Source organism: Seriola lalandi, unplaced genomic scaffold (genome assembly GCF_002814215.2).
Source record: "Seriola lalandi dorsalis isolate HSWRI2012SDOR001 ecotype SW California unplaced genomic scaffold, Sedor1 jcf7180002054606, whole genome shotgun sequence".
Taxonomy (NCBI): Eukaryota; Metazoa; Chordata; class Actinopteri; order Carangiformes; family Carangidae; genus Seriola; species Seriola lalandi.
In genome coordinates this window covers 1,789,072-1,807,737 of record NW_019525159.1, presented here as the reverse complement: position 1 = coordinate 1,807,737, position 18,666 = coordinate 1,789,072, and the positions used below count along the sequence as shown (strand labels likewise).

Genomic DNA, 18,666 nt, shown 5'->3' with positions numbered 1-18,666 from the left:
AGACGGTAGCACAGCACCGTGTTTTGGTGCAGCAAGCTGCCATTCGTGCTGCTTCGGCCACGTTTTACTTTTCTGGCTTTTGGTGCCGCTGCCTCACCAGCTAGCTATTAAGTGTTTTCTGTAATGTAACTTGCTTGTAAATGGACAGCTATGTCATAATGGATCGTTGGACTGCTTATTAATAGGTGAGTGGTGAAATGTGTATGTGGACTGTACATCTTGAAATGTGACGCATTTCTTCTTTCGGTATGAAGCTTTAAGTGAATCACTCATCCACTGAATCATAGGACATTTCACAGGACATTTTAAAAGTAAGTGGATTTTACTCCTACATCTATGGGGTTAGCATGTAAGAATTCCCTGAACACAGTAGATCGTATTGTTTTCTGTTTTGTTTTAGCTGTATTACTACCGTGGGAATTATAAAAAAACTAAACAAATAAAAACATTCAGTCTGTTTCTTTCTCTGGTGAACTAGAGTACCTTCAACAATAACGCCCATTTATGATAGTCACAAGTAAATGGGAAAATAAAATCAAACTCTCCCCCTTGCTGCGTACACACAATATTTGTGAACTCCTGTGCAATTAAGTTACTGCTTCTCAAATGACATCTAACAGTGGTTTATTTTATGAGGGTCAATTCAGTTTCATAAAGACAGAACTTCTCCATAGTGTCGTGTGTGGCAGTGTGTGGTGTACACTGCATGGGTAATGCCTTTTAAGAGGATGGAACCATCTGTGAAATCTGAAGTCACAGATAGCTTCACCAACCTTTCTATTAGCACTGTTCCAGAAATAAATGCTCCTGACTGCTTTCTGTTGACCTATGGAGGCATAACACTGGAAAATGTGTAATGGCCACCCAGGCAACACCATTCACATTTTATGACAAGGTGTTTAATAATTTACTGGTTGACTTTACAGGCTTAAGACTCAACACATGGAATGATGCACCACCAGGATTCGGCCACAGAGAAGCTACAAAAAAAATATTTTCCTTTGCTTGTGGCTATTCTATGTGGCCTTACTAAAGGAGGAGAAAGAGCTCTTAGAATGGGTTTTAAATATGAACACGAGTAAACATCAACAAAATTCAAATAGCCAGCCATTTTGAATAAAAGATGAATGACGAGGACAGAGATGGCAGGATTATTGTTGCATCCATTTTGAGAATGTATTACCATCATTTTATTAAAATAACTTCTAGTTCTTTCTGTCCATGACAAAATATTTCCTATAAATTTGAGACCAATAAAAAGTAACACAAGTAACCCAAACCACCAAAACACCAAAGTATACCATTTGGCATTGGCCTCCAGAAGCATTTTCTGATATGACGCTATCAGCAGGATGACTTCATTTGTCAGTCCCTTCTAAAGCTTTGACAAAACACCATTTCAAAATTAAAGGTATTCTGAGGTTATAACCCTGCGGACTTGCTTAGGGTTAGGGAAAGATCATGGTTTGGGTAATAATGACCTTTTCATCATCATGGTCACAATAATAACCACTTGGTGGAGGTTAGGGAACAACTGCAGTCATGGCTAAAGGAAAGCAATGTTGATTGACAGTTGGAAACAAGAAAAGACTAGCGTTCTCCCATGTTAAAATCCAATCTAATCACATTTTGTCCACCCATTCACCCACCCATCCATCCTCACCGCCTCCCTCTGCTGACTCTATGGCTCTGTAACTTCACACTATTTCTTTCTTTGCTCCTGGGAGAAAAGAGTCATAATACTAGAGTTGCTAGAGGGCTCTGTCACTTGAACATGAACATACTATATTTCATTTTTGGGTATCCTGTTCAAGCTGTAAACACACACAGTCAGACATACATATATAAACACAGACACCCCCATTTCCCAGTGCTACTCTTTACATACATGTTTAACCTAGTTATATTCAATTCTTCCTGACTGCCAGAGGCAGTGCTTAATAAAATCCATCTTGCACATGTGCAGTTAGGTCACATGTTAGCAGTTACATGCTGGAGAGGTAGGGAAGAAATCTAAATAACCTTTCTCTCTACACTCTCTCTCTCTCCCTTTTCAGTATGCCAAGGGCTGGAAGTGACATTTTCATTAGTAGTCTGTTGGTGGTTAGGCTAACAATGGTGCCCCAACTTGAGATTTATTTTCTTACACACGCAAGGGGAAAGATTTACATAACAAACTCTGATTTGCTGGTGAAAATGCAATGACTGTGCTCTGATTAATTGGAGAGGAGAGGTGGGAGCTGGCTGAATCCAGGAATACCACTGACAGGACTGTGCCTGCTGCTGACAGAGGTTATACTTAGCTAGTGTTTGGATGAAGAGGAAACATCTAATGGGACAAGGCCAACACTTGTTTTTGGATTTCATCATGCACACCAAACAGAGAGCCGATCATTACCTAAATTACCACTGTTCCTTTGCTGAATGAACTGCTAACAGAGCAAGTCTGGAGTCGAGGGCCAGTGACGGACCTGAGTGCCACACTTGCATTCTGTCATGTATTGTAATCCCTTGATGCCCAAAACAACTATTCACATTTGGGCATGTCAACATAAATCAAAACGGTCTGTCCAACAAAATAAAACACTAACGCTGTGTCTCCCAATTTACACACTGTATTATAATATGATGATACACTAGATTATTTTACATATGAACATATCCCCTTTCTAACCTTACCTGTTTAAACAGTTTAAAAAAATGTCCGTACCGACACAATTAAAGGTTACTTCAACAACTGTGTTCAGCAATCATCGTCAGTTTAAATTAACTTATCCCCCATGGCCCGGGCCTTCCCCGAAGGGTTGTAGCAATATGTTTGTGGATCAAAGAAGTCTCCACTTCTAGGTCAAAGGTGAAACTCATATATATATATATATATATATGTTTTTTTACTAGCAAATCAGAGTAAACTTATCCACACATTACACAGATAAAGTTACTGTACATTGTCCAGCATTTTCCCTGTCTGATCCCTTCTATACAGGTTTTTATACAGTATTATTGTTGTGAACATGAGTCAGTTGATATTTGGGTGTGCATGAGTGATTAGTGCATCTTACATGTTTACATTCACATGTTCCCCAGAATGGCTTTTGAATGACAGACACTGGGCCCTGATAATAACGGCAGGAGCCATAAACTCTTTGGCAGGTAGTTATTTTGGAAAGGAGAAAATGGACACAGGAAGTCAGTGAACTGGAAGCTTCTGTTTCAGCTTCAGTTTTAGTTTTTTAGCTTTGATCGCAAGCAGAAAGAAAACCTTTTCCTCTCACATTTATTGTATGGTCATATGTGTGTGTAACCGTGGAGGCTGCACAGGGACGCACCTTTTCCACCTCGCACCAGCCTGGAAGCACAGTTTGGCTTTAATCTGAGACACACCTTACTAATAATCAGTGGAGTGCAGCTCTTTCCTTTATGCAAATGCATTTAAGGCAGGATCAAACAATTAACAGGAAGAGATATGTCTGGTTAATTAATTACACATTGGATTAACTAACCTTCACACAATTTGCATGCATCAGTTATGTGCGGCTTTTTACGCGCCTCTAAAAATCTGGTTCGGGGCATATTAAAAGGAAGGTTCAGGTTAGGAGGGGACACCTGAACGGACTTCTTTGGAAAGCTCAATGATAACGGACAATAGGTAAGAAACAAAAAGTAGGAGTTGTGCTGAATTAGTTAATAAATAAAAAAAACAGCTTCTTAAAAAGATAAAGCTGGCAGTAAAAACAACACACAAGGAGGGGACAGGGAGTTGTGATTGTGCGGTCATTAAACTTGAACTTCACGGAGCTGCTAATGCACTATGGCAACAGCGCTGCCTTTGCATTTACAATGTGTATTTGGCTGCTGGCTTCCTATTCTAGGAAGATATCATCTATACCAGTGCCATCCATCTGTTCTGTTACTATTTTGGACCAGTTACTGATGCGGTGGCTCATTGATTTATTTATTTCTATGAGCCATATTTCCTTTTATGTGTCCTTTTATATCATGCTATTTTTTTAATACCTTAGGAAGAATTTAATGGCTGCAATTGCATGAATTTGGAACCTAAAGAATGAAGGAGGCTGAAAATATGTTTTTCTCAGGTAGAACTGCCACTTAACGTGTTTTAGGAAATGGTGAGAATTTGTACTTTGTATCAAAACATTTTGATCTTAAACAAGGGAGCATTATTGAACATTATGTCGCCTTAATAAATCAGGTTGTTTCACTTTGTTTTAGAAAGATTACGAATGCAAATTGAATGTTTTCATGTATATCTGGCCTTGAGCGCACAGATAAAGTGGGTTAAATTCAGTGATGCCAAAAGTTAAGGTTGACTGACTACAATAAGTTGTCGGCCTAATTCAGAGGTAATCACCTGTGATTGGAAATTAACATTTGACGACAACAATTCTCTAACTGTCCCTTTCCTGTTGCATCACAGCCATGTTTCTGCACAGACACACCACCTTATACTGCACACGGGGATCGTGCCGTGCTGCATAAACACCAGTATTAGATTGCCAATCAAATTTGTCACCATTATGTCACCATTGTGTCCTCATTCCCCACCTCTCTTTCCTTTGTGCTCCCTTTTACCACCCGTCTGTTCTAAATTAGGAGCCAAAAATGTAAAACAGTTCAAGTGGCAATCACATGAGACCGCAAGCCATTTCTCCTCTCTCTTCCTCCTGTATTACCAACCTCATGTTATAAATGATGTGTTGTTATAATGATTTCTGGAATCCCACTGTGGCCGCATGAGTGATTTTCACATTTCAAGGACCATGGTATGAGCACAGAAACAACTTATTGTTGTCCTGATGTATTTTCATGCTTTCGTGGGGGAGAAGCCATTCTGCCCAAAGACCTTGGGCAGATTTTACATAACTTTGTTTTTTTTCTCATAGGAGAATGAGTGTGTGCGTGTATGTCCACATGCAAGTATAGTATGCATTGAATAAAGCTGGGGTATATGTTAACACCCCAGCAGTTTCAGTTCCAATTAGGTGAGGCTGGAGGAGCCTGGGAGACATAATTTCAAATGAGGAAAACAAAGGCAGCGGCAGAGGTTCACAGGTCTTTATGAGGTTAGTTATGATGATAGATGGAAAAGTGCTGGCAGCAATCTATTCCTCCTTAGCAGGGCGTATAACTATATGAGATAGGATGGATTGACTAAAAGCATAATAACTCATAATAATAAAGTGATAACTTGAGTCATCATGCTATCATGGCAACATCACTGACTAAAATAATTTCATGTTTTTTCATTAAATTACATCATCTTCTATATAGAGGTGATGTTATTTCATGTAAAGGGTTTTTATTACATTTATTTTTTTCAATCCATCTCCGGGCACATATCATTCCATTTTGACAAGTACTATATACATATCTGGTTGTTAATGCAATATCAGCTCTGACAAAGATGTCAAAGATATACCGCTAAATCTCAAGTATCCAGCAATAGGAACAGTTAACTCATGCCATTCATCTACTGACCTCCGTTCTAGCAGTTGAGTCAAGGAGAGAAGGTGAGAGCAGAGAAGATTGATTATCCAGGCACAGCGATGTAGTGATATAGTGGTAGTCAACAGTGGCAGTCAACCAGTGTGACACTGAGGCAGGACGGAGGCACGATGGAGATGGTGTGAGATAAGTTGGTGGAATGATACACACTTGTGGTTACAGAGCACAAAGAAACATAACAAGAAAATGTCCGCAGTTATATTTGTGTTCGTCATGAAAACTGACGGGTGCGACGGTTTAAATGTCTAAATGTGAGGATTTAAGGTATGTATATGTGTATACAGTATATGTATGTGTGGAATACAGTATACAGTATGTTTGAATGATGTTTGAACAACTTGTTAATGTCACTGCTGTAATACTTTGAAAGCCCCAGTGGTAGTACTGAGAAAGACGTTGTGGTAGACAGCGATGTGTGCTGTTCACACACGCAGATGCTATTTTATCTCCTTCACTTGTTTGAACAATGAGCAGTAGTAGGTCTCCTGTATTCCCTGACATGTATTTTTCTTTAATACAACAGCAGAACTTAAATTTAGAATCTCCATCCAAAAACCTACAGACAACACGAGGACATGTCACCATGTCTTTGGCCAGCTTTTATTAGAAGGCAGCAAAAATCAGCACTGGTTGTGCAGCAGCATCCTCGCACCCAGGTGGAGGAGGTAAGATATATTTGTATTGCTGCAAGATTTTTTTTTTTTGCACCCTGTCACTTGCTTTATTTATTTATTTATTTTAAGTTGTATCAGGTTTTATGAATTATAGTGGTGGGGTTTTTGTTCAAGTACAGCACCTCCTGCTCAATAGCAAATGTCCATTTCCAGCAACTAACATGAGGTTTGGTTTTGTAAAAACCAAACATTTGTTTGATGATGCAACACTGATTACTATTTTTTGTTTTTCAACATCCCAGCTCTTTAACTCTCTTACAATTTCAAAGATAAAAGTCAATGCAATGGCTGGTCAGCACAGACCCACAGGACACAGGGTGACCCCAGTGTGCACGAGTTTTGTGGGAAGTCAACAAGTTTGTAGCTGTCAAACACATCTAAACACCAACAGTCAACATTTATGGCAGCTTTTTTTGTGTGTGTGTGTGTGTGTGTGTGTGTGTGTATCTCCATGTTAAACAAGCAAGTGTTTTCATGTCACTTGTCAAAAATGGAAAAAAAAATACCCATTTTAACATTGCCTATTGTTGTGGCTGTGATTGCAACGTGCTCACTGCATAGAGAGCAGTGCACTTTTCTTCCCCATGTCATTTCCCCTTTAGCATTTCACAACCAGTGGCTCACCCTATTGTTGAAACTGCAATAAATGTGCCTGAATAAAAGAGGCCCTCTCAGGTGTGCTGCCTTCAAGAAAAGAGCTGTGTGTGTGTGTAAGAGGGTGTGTATCATTGTTGAGAACTATTGTAAGGGTGTTATAATGCATGCTAGAGGACAGTGATGGGAACAGAAGCTCTTTTGTAGAACACCTTTAATTTTGCTGCCAGATTGATGTTGTTGCCCTGAGGAGACACAACATACTTACTGATCAAATAATCTCGCTGTTGAAAAGGACAGATGAAAAGGGAAATAAATGGAGAGAGACAAAGAGACAGGGGGGAAACACAAGTACTAATAATGTGAGAATGCTGAATGCACTGGAGTCTGAATGAGAAAATGAATCCCAAATTGAATTACAACTATTACTGATCTCACAATGCAGAGACGCGCAGGGGCCGGTTCTGGCAAAAGCACGCGTTACGCACACATTCAAGAATCCACAAACATGTGCGCGTGGAGTCCATCTTTGGCATCTCCGTGTGTGCTGACTGAGTTGAGTGTCTGGACCTCTAATACATTATGCATCAGCCCCCCACACGCCCTTGACCAGGGTGACATACATTTCACATACATTACAGATGTAATCCATTCTAATGAGCTTAGACTTTATCTATCTGGCCACGAAATACTCGAGGGCGTTACGCCAATCGAGGGAAGATAAATATCAACACTGCAGTCTCTGCTTATGTCGGTATATTTTTAATGTCAGCACAGATAGACGCAGAATACAATACAAACAGACAGCCTTTTTTGTGAGGGCGCTAGACTGCCAATCACTCATAAATACCATTGTTTTATTAGTTTTACGGAGCTGTCTTCTGCACCCATTTTATACCCATTTACTTCCATTAGAAGGAGGTGGGATCAGAAGGAAGCTAGTGTGGGATTATTGTGTATTACATGACTGGGATGGTGCCCATTATGAAAAGGAATATAAAATTCAGATTCTATCAGATTCATTTGTGCGGGTAATTTCATACTACCAAAATGCTTAAAAAGTAACAACTCATTTATTTGTTCATTTCAAATATTTAATTACTTAAGTTAAGAGGGTGTGACTTTGAGACCTTAGTATAATGCCCCCTATGATATATTCCCTGCTGATTTGCTTACAAATTAATGAACAAATTAAGAGGAAATTAAAAAAATTAAAAATAAAAAATAATCAGTGAAATTGCTCAAAAAACTAGACCCCAGCACAAGCATCCGTGTGTGTGTGTGTCGGTACTGTATGTGCACTAACCTGTGTCCTGGTCACAAATCTGCTCGCATGGCTCAGTCGTCCTCTGGCCACAGTAGTCCCGGACCCACTGTGTGGACGAATTGGTCTGATAGTAGAGGGTTAGCTTGGCTGGGTTTAGCCAATTAGAAACATCAAGGAAGCTTCCCATGCTGACCACAAAACTACTTCCTGAAAAGAAGAAAACATAAGATAAAATTATTTTGCTTGTTAAAAAAAAAAAAAAGGTACATGGGGGGTTGATTGTTTGGTACTTTTAAGAGCTCTCTTCCTGATTCTATTGCAAAGTCAATTAGAAAGTAGCTAATTCTTTTGTTTTCACTGTAATTTTAATTCCCGTCCTGACCAGGCTGAATTTAAATGAGAAAATTAAGACCTATAATGTGTTTATTGATGGGATTTCCTTGGTAATTGCAGTAGAGGGGCTAAAAGGGTTTCACGAGTCAATCGGTAAACGCTATGCTCATTGACGCTGATTTACCTTTCTTTCTTACTGCTCCCAGACCAATCGTTAAACTCTGATCACTGAACAAGATTATCCCTAATTGATGCCAATGACTTTTGGTTCCAAAGGGAGCTGTGAGAAGATTGTTCCTCAGCTCTCTGGTGAACACACAGATTCTTACACAGCTAGGGTTTGTGTGTATGCCGTGGAAGGTAAATTTGTGGCGGGTATAAGTGCACATTTCAGCGTCAAAAGTGAATTTTTAAAATGGATTCCAAAAACTATAGTTGAAGATACAAAGATGACAACTGTTGGATTAAAGAAAAAAAAAAAGAAAACAAGATTCAAACAATTATTCCTTTTTTTTCCGTGACGTGAAACACAGTGATGGTGGTCTTCATGCTGGTTTTCTAAGGAGAGGATTTGTACAGATGGAAAAGCTTAGACAGTAGCCAGCAATCACGTCTGACTCACAGGAAAAATTACAGGGCCAATGCCCTGCAGTAAAATGCAAAACTCGGAGGAGAAATATCTCACAAAGAATGCTTTGCTCTTACATTGTGCAACAGATAAAGCAATATCTCGAGCCTCATTTATTCCGTTTTGCTTTTTTCTTTCTTTCTCAACATTCTAGGTTTTCCACACTTCTAATAGAATACACTACCATTTGCCTCCTCCTACACACATAAGCCACCACCAGCTGCTTCTTTTCACTTGACAGGAAAATGTCACACTGGGACAGTCTGACCCACACAAAGCCTCACAAAAATACACTCATATGTTGAAAGTTTTATTTTCTGACTACCTGACTGGAGCCATTCATCTAGACTGTATAGACCAAAAACGGGGAGGCTGCCTGGCCCTCCAGTTAATATTGTGCTGCTTGTAGCCATTATTCTGCTACCTTTAGCATGGACTAAAAGCTCAAACTGAGGCACATCTTCCTCATATGGTGAAGTCATACGCGAACGGTCCTTAAAAATAGGTTAACATTAGCGGTATAACACATGCTCATGTTTCGTCGTGCCTGAAATGAAACACATTGTGAAAACACCTGGCTGAGGTGCTTGAATATGTATTTTCCTTGCCACTGAATAGAAGAGTTATAAATGTACGAAATGTATAAATCCATAATTTACATTTATGAAATGATTAAATATTAAACAGTGATAGATTAGATTCACACATTCTTTTTTAGAAACAGGGGCTGCTATTGCTCCTGTAAATGAAGTATTCACTGCTCACCAAAATTCCAAAAGACTGAAATATACACATAATTCTCCAGAAAGGATCCCTAAAAGTATTTCCCAGGTCAGGCTGACAAAAAAAAAAGAAAAAAAAAAAGAAGAGCATAAAGCTATTTCCTGCAGCACAGCAGTTTAGTGAACAGAACTGGCAGCAGCCCTCATTTGCTGAGAGAGTGGAGAAATCTAATGGCTTCAGCTCTCACAGTGAGGAGGCAATTGTTAGATTATGGGTTGGTTTCTCTGAGACCTGTAAAGAAACCCCTCTTGAGTGGTACATCGGAACATCGCTGATTGCCTGCAATTTTGTTGTGCATATTGTGAATTGAGTGCAGAGGACTATTTTGTTAGATTAATTCCCCTTTCAACTGTTTTGGGAACAGAGGTGGAGTAGAAAGCCTCACGCATCTGTGTCATGGCTACAGTGATAATTAAAGAAACAGTGCACATTCAGCAGTGCAACAACTGCGCCTTAATAAATAAAAAAAAAAAACAATAACAAAACAACCATTATCCCCAACTTACTTGGCACCTTATTTGACATGTTATTTATTTTTAGAAATTCTGCTGTTTTATTTTTCTGTGCTTCACTGTGCTTTTTGGTGTGCTCTCTGTTATCTATACGGCCATTGAGGTCCACGATTAGACACATAACTGAACGGCAAAGATGATTTCTTATATCTTCATAATTTATGCATTTGCTAAATTACCAATTCCCACCTTTGGGCTGTAATTTCATGTAAGTTAATATATTTTCCCTCTGTCTGTTTCCTCTCTCAGGTAAGAAAACGCTGTCCTTCATAGACTTGATATTAAAAACACAACTTAAAAAAAAAAAGAAAGAAAAAAAAAGAAAGCAATGTTTTGGAGCGCTAAGTATCAATTTTGTTCAGAACTAATAATACTACTACTACAACCTGCTACTCCACTGCTACCCTGTTGTGTTTGTGTGTCTACCATCCCCTGCCACGTCTCCTCTGTCTATGAGTCATTCCCGTTGACTTTACTGCTCATACAGATGCCAGACCTCATCGCCTGTCTGCTCACCAGCCTCCTATCACTCATCATATCTCCAGTATATGGAGACTGGCTTATAGAGAGCAGCTCTCGCCTTGCATTTCATGTGCGCTGCCCGTGTAGCCATAGTGTTTCAGTACTTTTTATTGCCTCCCTGCTACTGCCCTGACCCAACTTATACTGTACGCGGCTTGCCAGTTTGGATTTGTTCTGTTTGTTTATCTACTGGATTTGTTTGTTTGTTTGCTCTGACTGCCTGCCTGCTGCCGACTGTACGCCTGCCAGACTACTGCGTTAAGCCACCTTTTATCACATCTGCTCTGCCTCAGGTGTCCACTTTTCTGAGTCCCATTCCCGAACACGTCTGGTACAGAGTTTCCGAAGGGACAACAAAAAGTCAAAAATAAAAGTCTAAAGGCCTGATTATAACTCCCTAAGGATACTCGGTTCATGTTCAACCATTGGCTTTTTGGAATCCTGCGTGTAAAGAACTCAGGTCAAAGGACAGCTCGAGGCGTATCCATGCTTTAAACATAAGTGGAAACTTTGCCTTGTTAGTCGTGTTAGAGTGAAGGTCAGGGGGTCACCAAAATCAATCAATAATCATTCAACAGGGACAAAACAAGTTCATATTAAATTTCACAGAATGTTAACAATTGTAAAGATATCTTAAATTCTTATATTGAGTGTAATATGGACGGACAAAATAAACCGTCCATTAGAGACTCTGCACTCAATACTATTATGATGTGAGTCAAAGATTCATCCAACTAAGAGCGCTGTGATTGGTCTGGCTAGAGCTGGTAGGAGGAAAACTAACATCATATACACCATTTAATTGTACTAGCAGGTAAAGACTATACCGTACTTACTGACTTCACTCAACTCCTTGCACATTTTCCACTTTTCCGTCTCTCTCCTGCCAGTGAGCTTTATACTGCAGTATCCTGCCAATGAATGCACCCAATTTACAACTATCCCATAGGCGAAAAGGAATTTAAAACAGACTCGGAGGGACGACTCTCCAAGCAGTTCCATGCGCATCCATGCCTATATACTTGATTTACATTTATTTTGCAAATATATTGTTTACTGCTGCCATTTGAGGATGTAAATAGCCCCAAAAAAAAAAACTATTATCAACTACATTTTGTCAAAGATGTTTACGTCAAGGTCTTATTTATTCTACTTCCTTGATATTATTTTTTATGTTGGTGCATATAGCTTCTCTATGTGCAATAGAGACACTTTCTTCTATGGTGTGAATAAAATAGAAATGAACCATGGAGTATTCACAGTGAGTAGTTGAATAGAATGTTTATGTCATGTCAACTGAAACCATAAAGGGGGTTAGTATTCCAATCTACAGTATGCAGACTCATGTAACAAAGCCCTGCACACCGAAGGCTCCCAGTGCAGAAACAAAGAAAAAAAAAAAAACAATCATTTTTGCCTCTTCATCAGTCTGATGGCTCAAAATGTCACTCAGTTGTTTGTGGTGATAACAAATCATTTTTTCCCATTGGGAGCTTTCAGTGTGTGGGCTTTATTGTCCTGATTTTTGCTCCTTTATTTTTTGTTTTGGTTCCAGCACATGGTTTACTTTTTTTTTTTTTGTGTGTGTTGTTGGATGGATGTGTGTCTTTTGTACTTTATCAGTCGTGCAGAGGGGGCATTGACACAGCAAAAGCATGGAAATTGAAAACCACACATCACGGTTGAGGGGGTAGAGATTTTACTGCAAGCCATTTGTAAACAGAAACAGGGGAAGCATGCCCAGCTGTCCCTGGCCCATTAGCTGTTCCTCCTCACAACAGAAACCATACAAATTAAATAATATTATTTTTTTTTAATTTTATTTTTTTTACCATTCGACAACAGCGTGGAGCTACTCAACAGTCATGCCCATGATATGCTGCTTGAAGGACAACTGGATCCAATTATAGCTGGGAACAAGCGAAACAGAATTGTAACATATTGGATAGTGGCTATTATGATAACATGCTCCACAAATCTATATCCTGTTTTAACACCAGGCTCGACTGTACCTCGGGGTCTAGAGCCTTCAGCCATGTTTGCCCCTCGACTCTGGAACTCACTTCCACAAGACATCCGTAAAATTGATTATCTCCCTAAACTCAAATCCTGCGTCAAAACACACCCCTTCAAACTCGCCTATACTGTTTAACCCCAGCACTAGCATACAATGCAGTCATATTTATTTTAAGGCAATTATATCACTCTAATTTATTTTGTATTTTTTGCCTTGTGGGATTACTGTCTGTTGCTATTTTATTTCTTTTACTGCGTGCGCCTAAGAATAAAAATGTAGTATTCTCATTATTATTGTTACTATTATTAAAGTTGAGGTAGGTACAGTATATCCTTTCTACATTATATATCTATAGCTGTGTCATCTAAGTGATACCTCACCAAGTCCCATTAGGAATTTTGTGGGTTTCAGTGACCAGCATTTTTTTTTTTCCCTTTACTGCAAAGAATCTCTCTCAATTGGACATAAAAGTTTGTGAGACATGAGAGCTCCTGGGTTTTTCACATCATATAGTTTCAATTAAAATAAGAGAGTGCAATAAAAAGAGGAAAAAAGTGGTGCAACAAAGAAAAAAGACAGAGCTCAGTGAGTAAAAGTTTTCTTTTTTGGATATTCCCTTAGTTGAATATTCTGCCAAGGTCTGATGAATGTGTTGCACTTACCGTCCGCGACAAAATGCTCAGGCACATGGAGGGTAACCTTGACAGTGAGGGGGCAGGAATCCTGCGTGGCATAGACAATGGCAATGACACATGTGCTGATGGTAATCAACGTCAGGGTGACCTTATTTAGAGGACTGTGCGGGTGGCCTGAAGGTAGAGAAAGAGAGAGAAAAGAAAGTTAACGGTGAACTAGTTTTACACAGGCACCTTTAGTTTTGATCAGGGTTTTAAACAAATGGCTGCGTTTGAAAATCCTTGACAGAAAAATACAGCTGCATACTTTTGCGACCATACTATAAGACACACAGACACCGCAACACGCACCTGAGACTAAATCATCCACTTTAGCACCATTCTTTGTTCAAAGTACACCCTCCAAGCCCCCCCAAAGCCTTGAAAATACACTTAATTGTCCGTCTGATTTATGAATCCAACCTGGGTTCAAGTTTGGCCTGAGTGAGTAAAAGATGACTTAGAATACCTGAGCCCAGAATCATTTGTTGGTGTGATATATGATCTTATTGCCACTGACAGGGATATAGATTGGTTGTTTTGGTTGCCCTTTGGCTCTGTCAGGGTTTCCCATTTCCAAGCCAGGATATAGGGAATGAAATTAGCTGCTTAACCTCTGTCTACGGATATTCGTCATGGGAGAGAAGGCGGCATGCCGAGAGGAGGCTTACTGGGATGTGAGAGGGATAAGGTGCTGGTTTGGAAAAAATGTTCTGACTAGATTTGAAATGTTAAAAATGTTTTTGGTCCTGCTGAACTTCTCGAAAATGTACTGTCGTACTATTTTTTTTTTTAATCTAAACCTTGGAAAATGTCTCAGGTTCTGCAGGCTTCAGAAAGTGTGTGAATAGTTTCAAAGAAGAGAGCTGCACCCTGAATTCTGTAGGTTTGTTGTAAAAGTCAATAGTAACAGTACAGTCTATTCTTGTTTCCCTGTTCTAACCACTGGACCTCAGGTGGCACCTAGTTCCTGCACCGCTGAGGTGATGTATATTGAAGAAATGTCCCTTTTGCTGATTAGAGTTATGTTACTAGATCAGAGGTTGTCTCAGAGAAAAACGCAGCAACACATCATTTCAGATGTTTTACCTCTTCCAACCAAAGTGTGATTTTCTTAATCACCGCTGAAATGTGCAAAATGGTTAAATGGATTGAATTGAAACAATGTACCATCATAGAAACTCTAACACCCTCTACACCCCGAGTGACAGGAGAGTCCAGGGAAATCTTCACAGAGGTTTGGAAATAGTGAGATGCAGCTCAAGGTCAAAAGCAGGGAGACAAAGTTGGGATAATGAATCCATCTGTACTGAATCGCACGTCTACCACAGTCGCAGTGCTGTGAAGGAACAAGAACAACAGCTGTGTGCAGCAAAAGTGGAAGGGCAGCTAATCCCTTTGGGGTGTGGGTGGTGTCACTGGGCTTGTGAAGGGGCCCCTCAATCACTGTAAAAGCCTACTGAGTAGACAAAAGCATGTACACTCACGATGGCAAACACTTACTTTATGGCGGCAAACCAAACACCTAGTCTTGGCTCTCACGCACACAGTGAGGCACGCTCACCGACGGTGGATATTTAGACTAATGCATAAGTGCATGTAAAGCAACGAGCAAACACACAAATACACTCAAAACTCCAAACAAATGTAAGCTCAAGCTTCGGTTGAAATTCCTTCATCTCACATCTCTTTATTTATTTTTCTCTGTCCATCCTCTAGAGGAAGCTCAACCTGCTCACCCTGGCTGGAACCTTAAGACAGATCATGACCACTGGCTTTTTGTCTGTCCAGGTCGTGTACCCACAATGCTTTTTCTAATAAAATCCAAGCGTCGATTTACTCAGGAACACACAGTTTAGGGCTTTGTCATCTCCAACCATACACCTAAGGCCTTTGTATTTCTTTCTTAGTGAACGATCAGCTATTTTCTTAATTTAATTCTGATTAATTGCATTCTAAATCAAATGTTAAAGGTCTGTTAAAAGATACACACTCTGTTACTGCGGCATTCGCTCAGGGAATATAATTCAGACTTGAATTTATTGAAGCCTGTAGAATCAAGGATCAGAGATCCAATTCTTTAAGCTATGACAGGAACTTGAACAGCAAACATTTTCATAAGTCCTACACTAAGACTGTGTACAAAAGATCAATATCCATGTCCAGAAATCCATCCATCCATCTGTTTTCCAAACAGTTTATGGAGCTTCGGGTCTCTGGGGCTGAAAAATATGAACGAAAAGTAGACGGATACTTTTCAACTTTTTGAAGAACTTTTGTAGGAAATCAGGAACATTCTGGACTCTGGAATCTAGTTCAAGGCTTTGTTCCTCGGTTACAACCTCATAACTGTATCATTGCGTACTAAAGCAGAAAAAGTTCCCATCACATGCCATGTCATGCAACAAAAACAAAAATACCACTATGGCTTTAATCTCATTCACCTTAGCTGCGTTGAGAAGTTGTCGCTTCTTAATTTTTTGGGTTTGCCACAACACTGATTGACAGTATTGATGTCTGCATTATATAACATAATTCTATCGTAATTCTAAATTGAGCAGTGACAGGAGTACAGAAGATTTTCTTGCTTTGAAATTCCTTCTCTCAGGTTGAATTTAACATTCAGGTGTCCCCATAATAAGCTCAGGTAGAGGAAGTGCTGCCTGAGAGGCAAAATTCAGGGCAGTTAAACTGTATAATCCTGTAATAGGCTAATTATTATTATTATTATGCGAGCTGTAACTTTTCCATCTTTTCTGACATATTGCTATGTCCATCCAAGAGGGCACACACTGTGCTTGACTTCCTCTAGGTCGCTCACTCACATACACACAGTGAAGTAAAAATCTACGCAGTCTTTACTATCACATATCACAATGTGGGAAGGGAAGTTAAAATCATGCTTCCCATCAAAGTTATTTGACTCAGCTTTGCTCATCACCGAGCCTCCATTTGCCTCAGCTCATATATCTACTTTGAGTGTCATTGAACTGTGCCGAGGAACGGCACTTTAAACCCCACCGGGAACATGCATGACTCCTTCCTACTTCCAGCTATGCTGACAATTCCAGAAGTGTCTAGCTTCATTTCACTCAGCTATAGGTCGCCCTTCCATTATTCATCCTCATATTCAACTAGGGTAAAGTTGGAAATGATTTGTTTTTCAAAATGTTTATTGTATTTTATTCCCTTTCTTTCGTTGCGGCCCCGTCAGTGGTATGAGAGGGTCCAACCCACTATGCAAGTTAATGTGTTTAAAATGAAACACATTTATAATGGTTTACAAAGGAGTGCATTCCTTCTCACCTTTGCCACGCCTTCGTCCTCTGTGCTGCTCTGTGTAAAACTTCATTTGGCTGTCATCTTCGGGCTCTGACCCTGATTCTCCTTGAGGACCAAACACACCTCCAGTTGCTGGCAGTGGGATGATAAGACGAAAAAGGTGGAAAGAGATCGAAGGAGAATCAATCAATCAATGGTTTTCACAGCTTTGCAAGTAACCAGCATTTAGAAACTCTTTGTAAGACAGAACACACAGCAGAGAAGTATCTTATTAAATGTTTAACAACCTCCAAGACTATGTACATGAAAGTTATTCAACACAGGGTTGTCATAATCGTTGTGATTACAGTACCGCTGAAGCACAAAAGGGATTAAGAACACTTCAATTCAAATTCTGTTCAAAGTCTATTCAGTTCAAATGTTAAACATGGAGCGCTTCATTCACTTTTTTGCATCTGTATGCAGAGCATCCACATCAGCTTATTGTTGCTACTTTAGTTTTACTGATATATTCAAGTTTTGGGGAAATATATACATATACGTATATGTACACAGGCAATGACAATGACAAATTGATCTAGCCTAAATCAAATATCATCATTCTTGAATAGAAAATATGTCCTTTGAATTACAAAGTATTAATATGCAATCTCGGATACAGATATAAACCAGTGTTTTTTTAATAGTTTAGGGTAACTTAACTGCATCATGAAGATGATAAAAACCTGACTTAACTAAATCAAATCAAGATGAAGTGAATGGTTGATGTCAGTAATTTAATCCATCACTTACATTGTTGGGTCATCATTACAGACTCTTGATTCGCTCTATTTATATATCTCCACTATAAGACACTCTGTTGTAGCTGGAAACATCTGTTCTCAAACATCAAACATCCCTCTCACCCAGTTTTGTGTGGTGTTCTCAAGGGGTCAGTTTTGGGTCCCTTACAGTAATTTTACTTACATATTCCACTTGGTTTACATTAAAATGCCATACATTTCCACTGATATGCTGATGATACTCTACTTTATTTTGTAATGAAAAACAATGATTCTAGCCGTATTTCATTGGAATAATTTTGTGTGTGATAGTCAAATCACTAAGAATGAATAAAGACCTGTGTTTGGGTTAGAATAGGACAGGTGGTAGGAAATGATTAGGCCCCTGTCTTTATTGACTCATTTGTCCCATATTGCGCTGAAACCAAAACCATTTTTACACTATTCTCCACCATTTCCTGTCCCCCATTGTTTGATCTGTTGGCCACTGTTGGTAATTTGTCCATCATTACTGAGTCTCTGTAGTTCCATTTCTGCTAATCATAATGGGTCACATCCCCAAAGTGTGTGTATCTGTGCATGTCTGTGCTCAAGTCAGGATGAGAGCAAGAGCAAGCCTGTGAGTTAAGAGGCTTTGTTTGTTGCTGCAACACACACCCCTGCTAACTTCACAAGGGTTGCCAACACAAAGTGATATTTTTCAGGGATTTGCAAAGTGTTAAATCACAGAAGGATATAGAAGCAATCTAAACCTGATATAAAAGATCCACTCGGGAGTTTATGTTAAATATCTTTATTACTGTAAATCACATAACAGATTGTTATTATAGAGGGTTTAGTGGAAGACCCACCCTAAAAAAAATGACTTTATGGTAATAACATCTAATTTCCTCATGGTTGTACATATGTTTTGCTTGTATAATCCCCAAGATCACAGTGATTATACTTCCTAATCTCACTAAGTGGAAAGGGGATAAAGGACAGAAAGAAAATCAATGTTTTTCTCTTGGCTATGAAGGAGCATCTGAGAAGAAACGCTTCACCTGTCAGAGCAAATTACAAATCACAAAAC

The 18,666-nt window shown here is 39.3% G+C and overlaps 1 protein-coding gene across 1 annotated transcript in view; it reads right to left on the bottom strand.

Moving 5' to 3' along the window:
• astn2 (astrotactin 2) overlaps positions 1-18,666 on the bottom strand; it is a 253,457-nt gene that overhangs the window by 115,514 nt on the left and 119,277 nt on the right. Inside the window, exons 5-7 of the mRNA XM_023419585.2 lie at positions 16,837-16,944; positions 13,519-13,665; positions 8,101-8,268 (exon numbers count right to left, since the gene is read on the bottom strand). Of these exons, the coding sequence (XP_023275353.1) occupies positions 8,101-8,268; positions 13,519-13,665; positions 16,837-16,944 (423 nt within the window). The remainder of the gene's footprint in view (positions 1-8,100; positions 8,269-13,518; positions 13,666-16,836; positions 16,945-18,666) is intronic.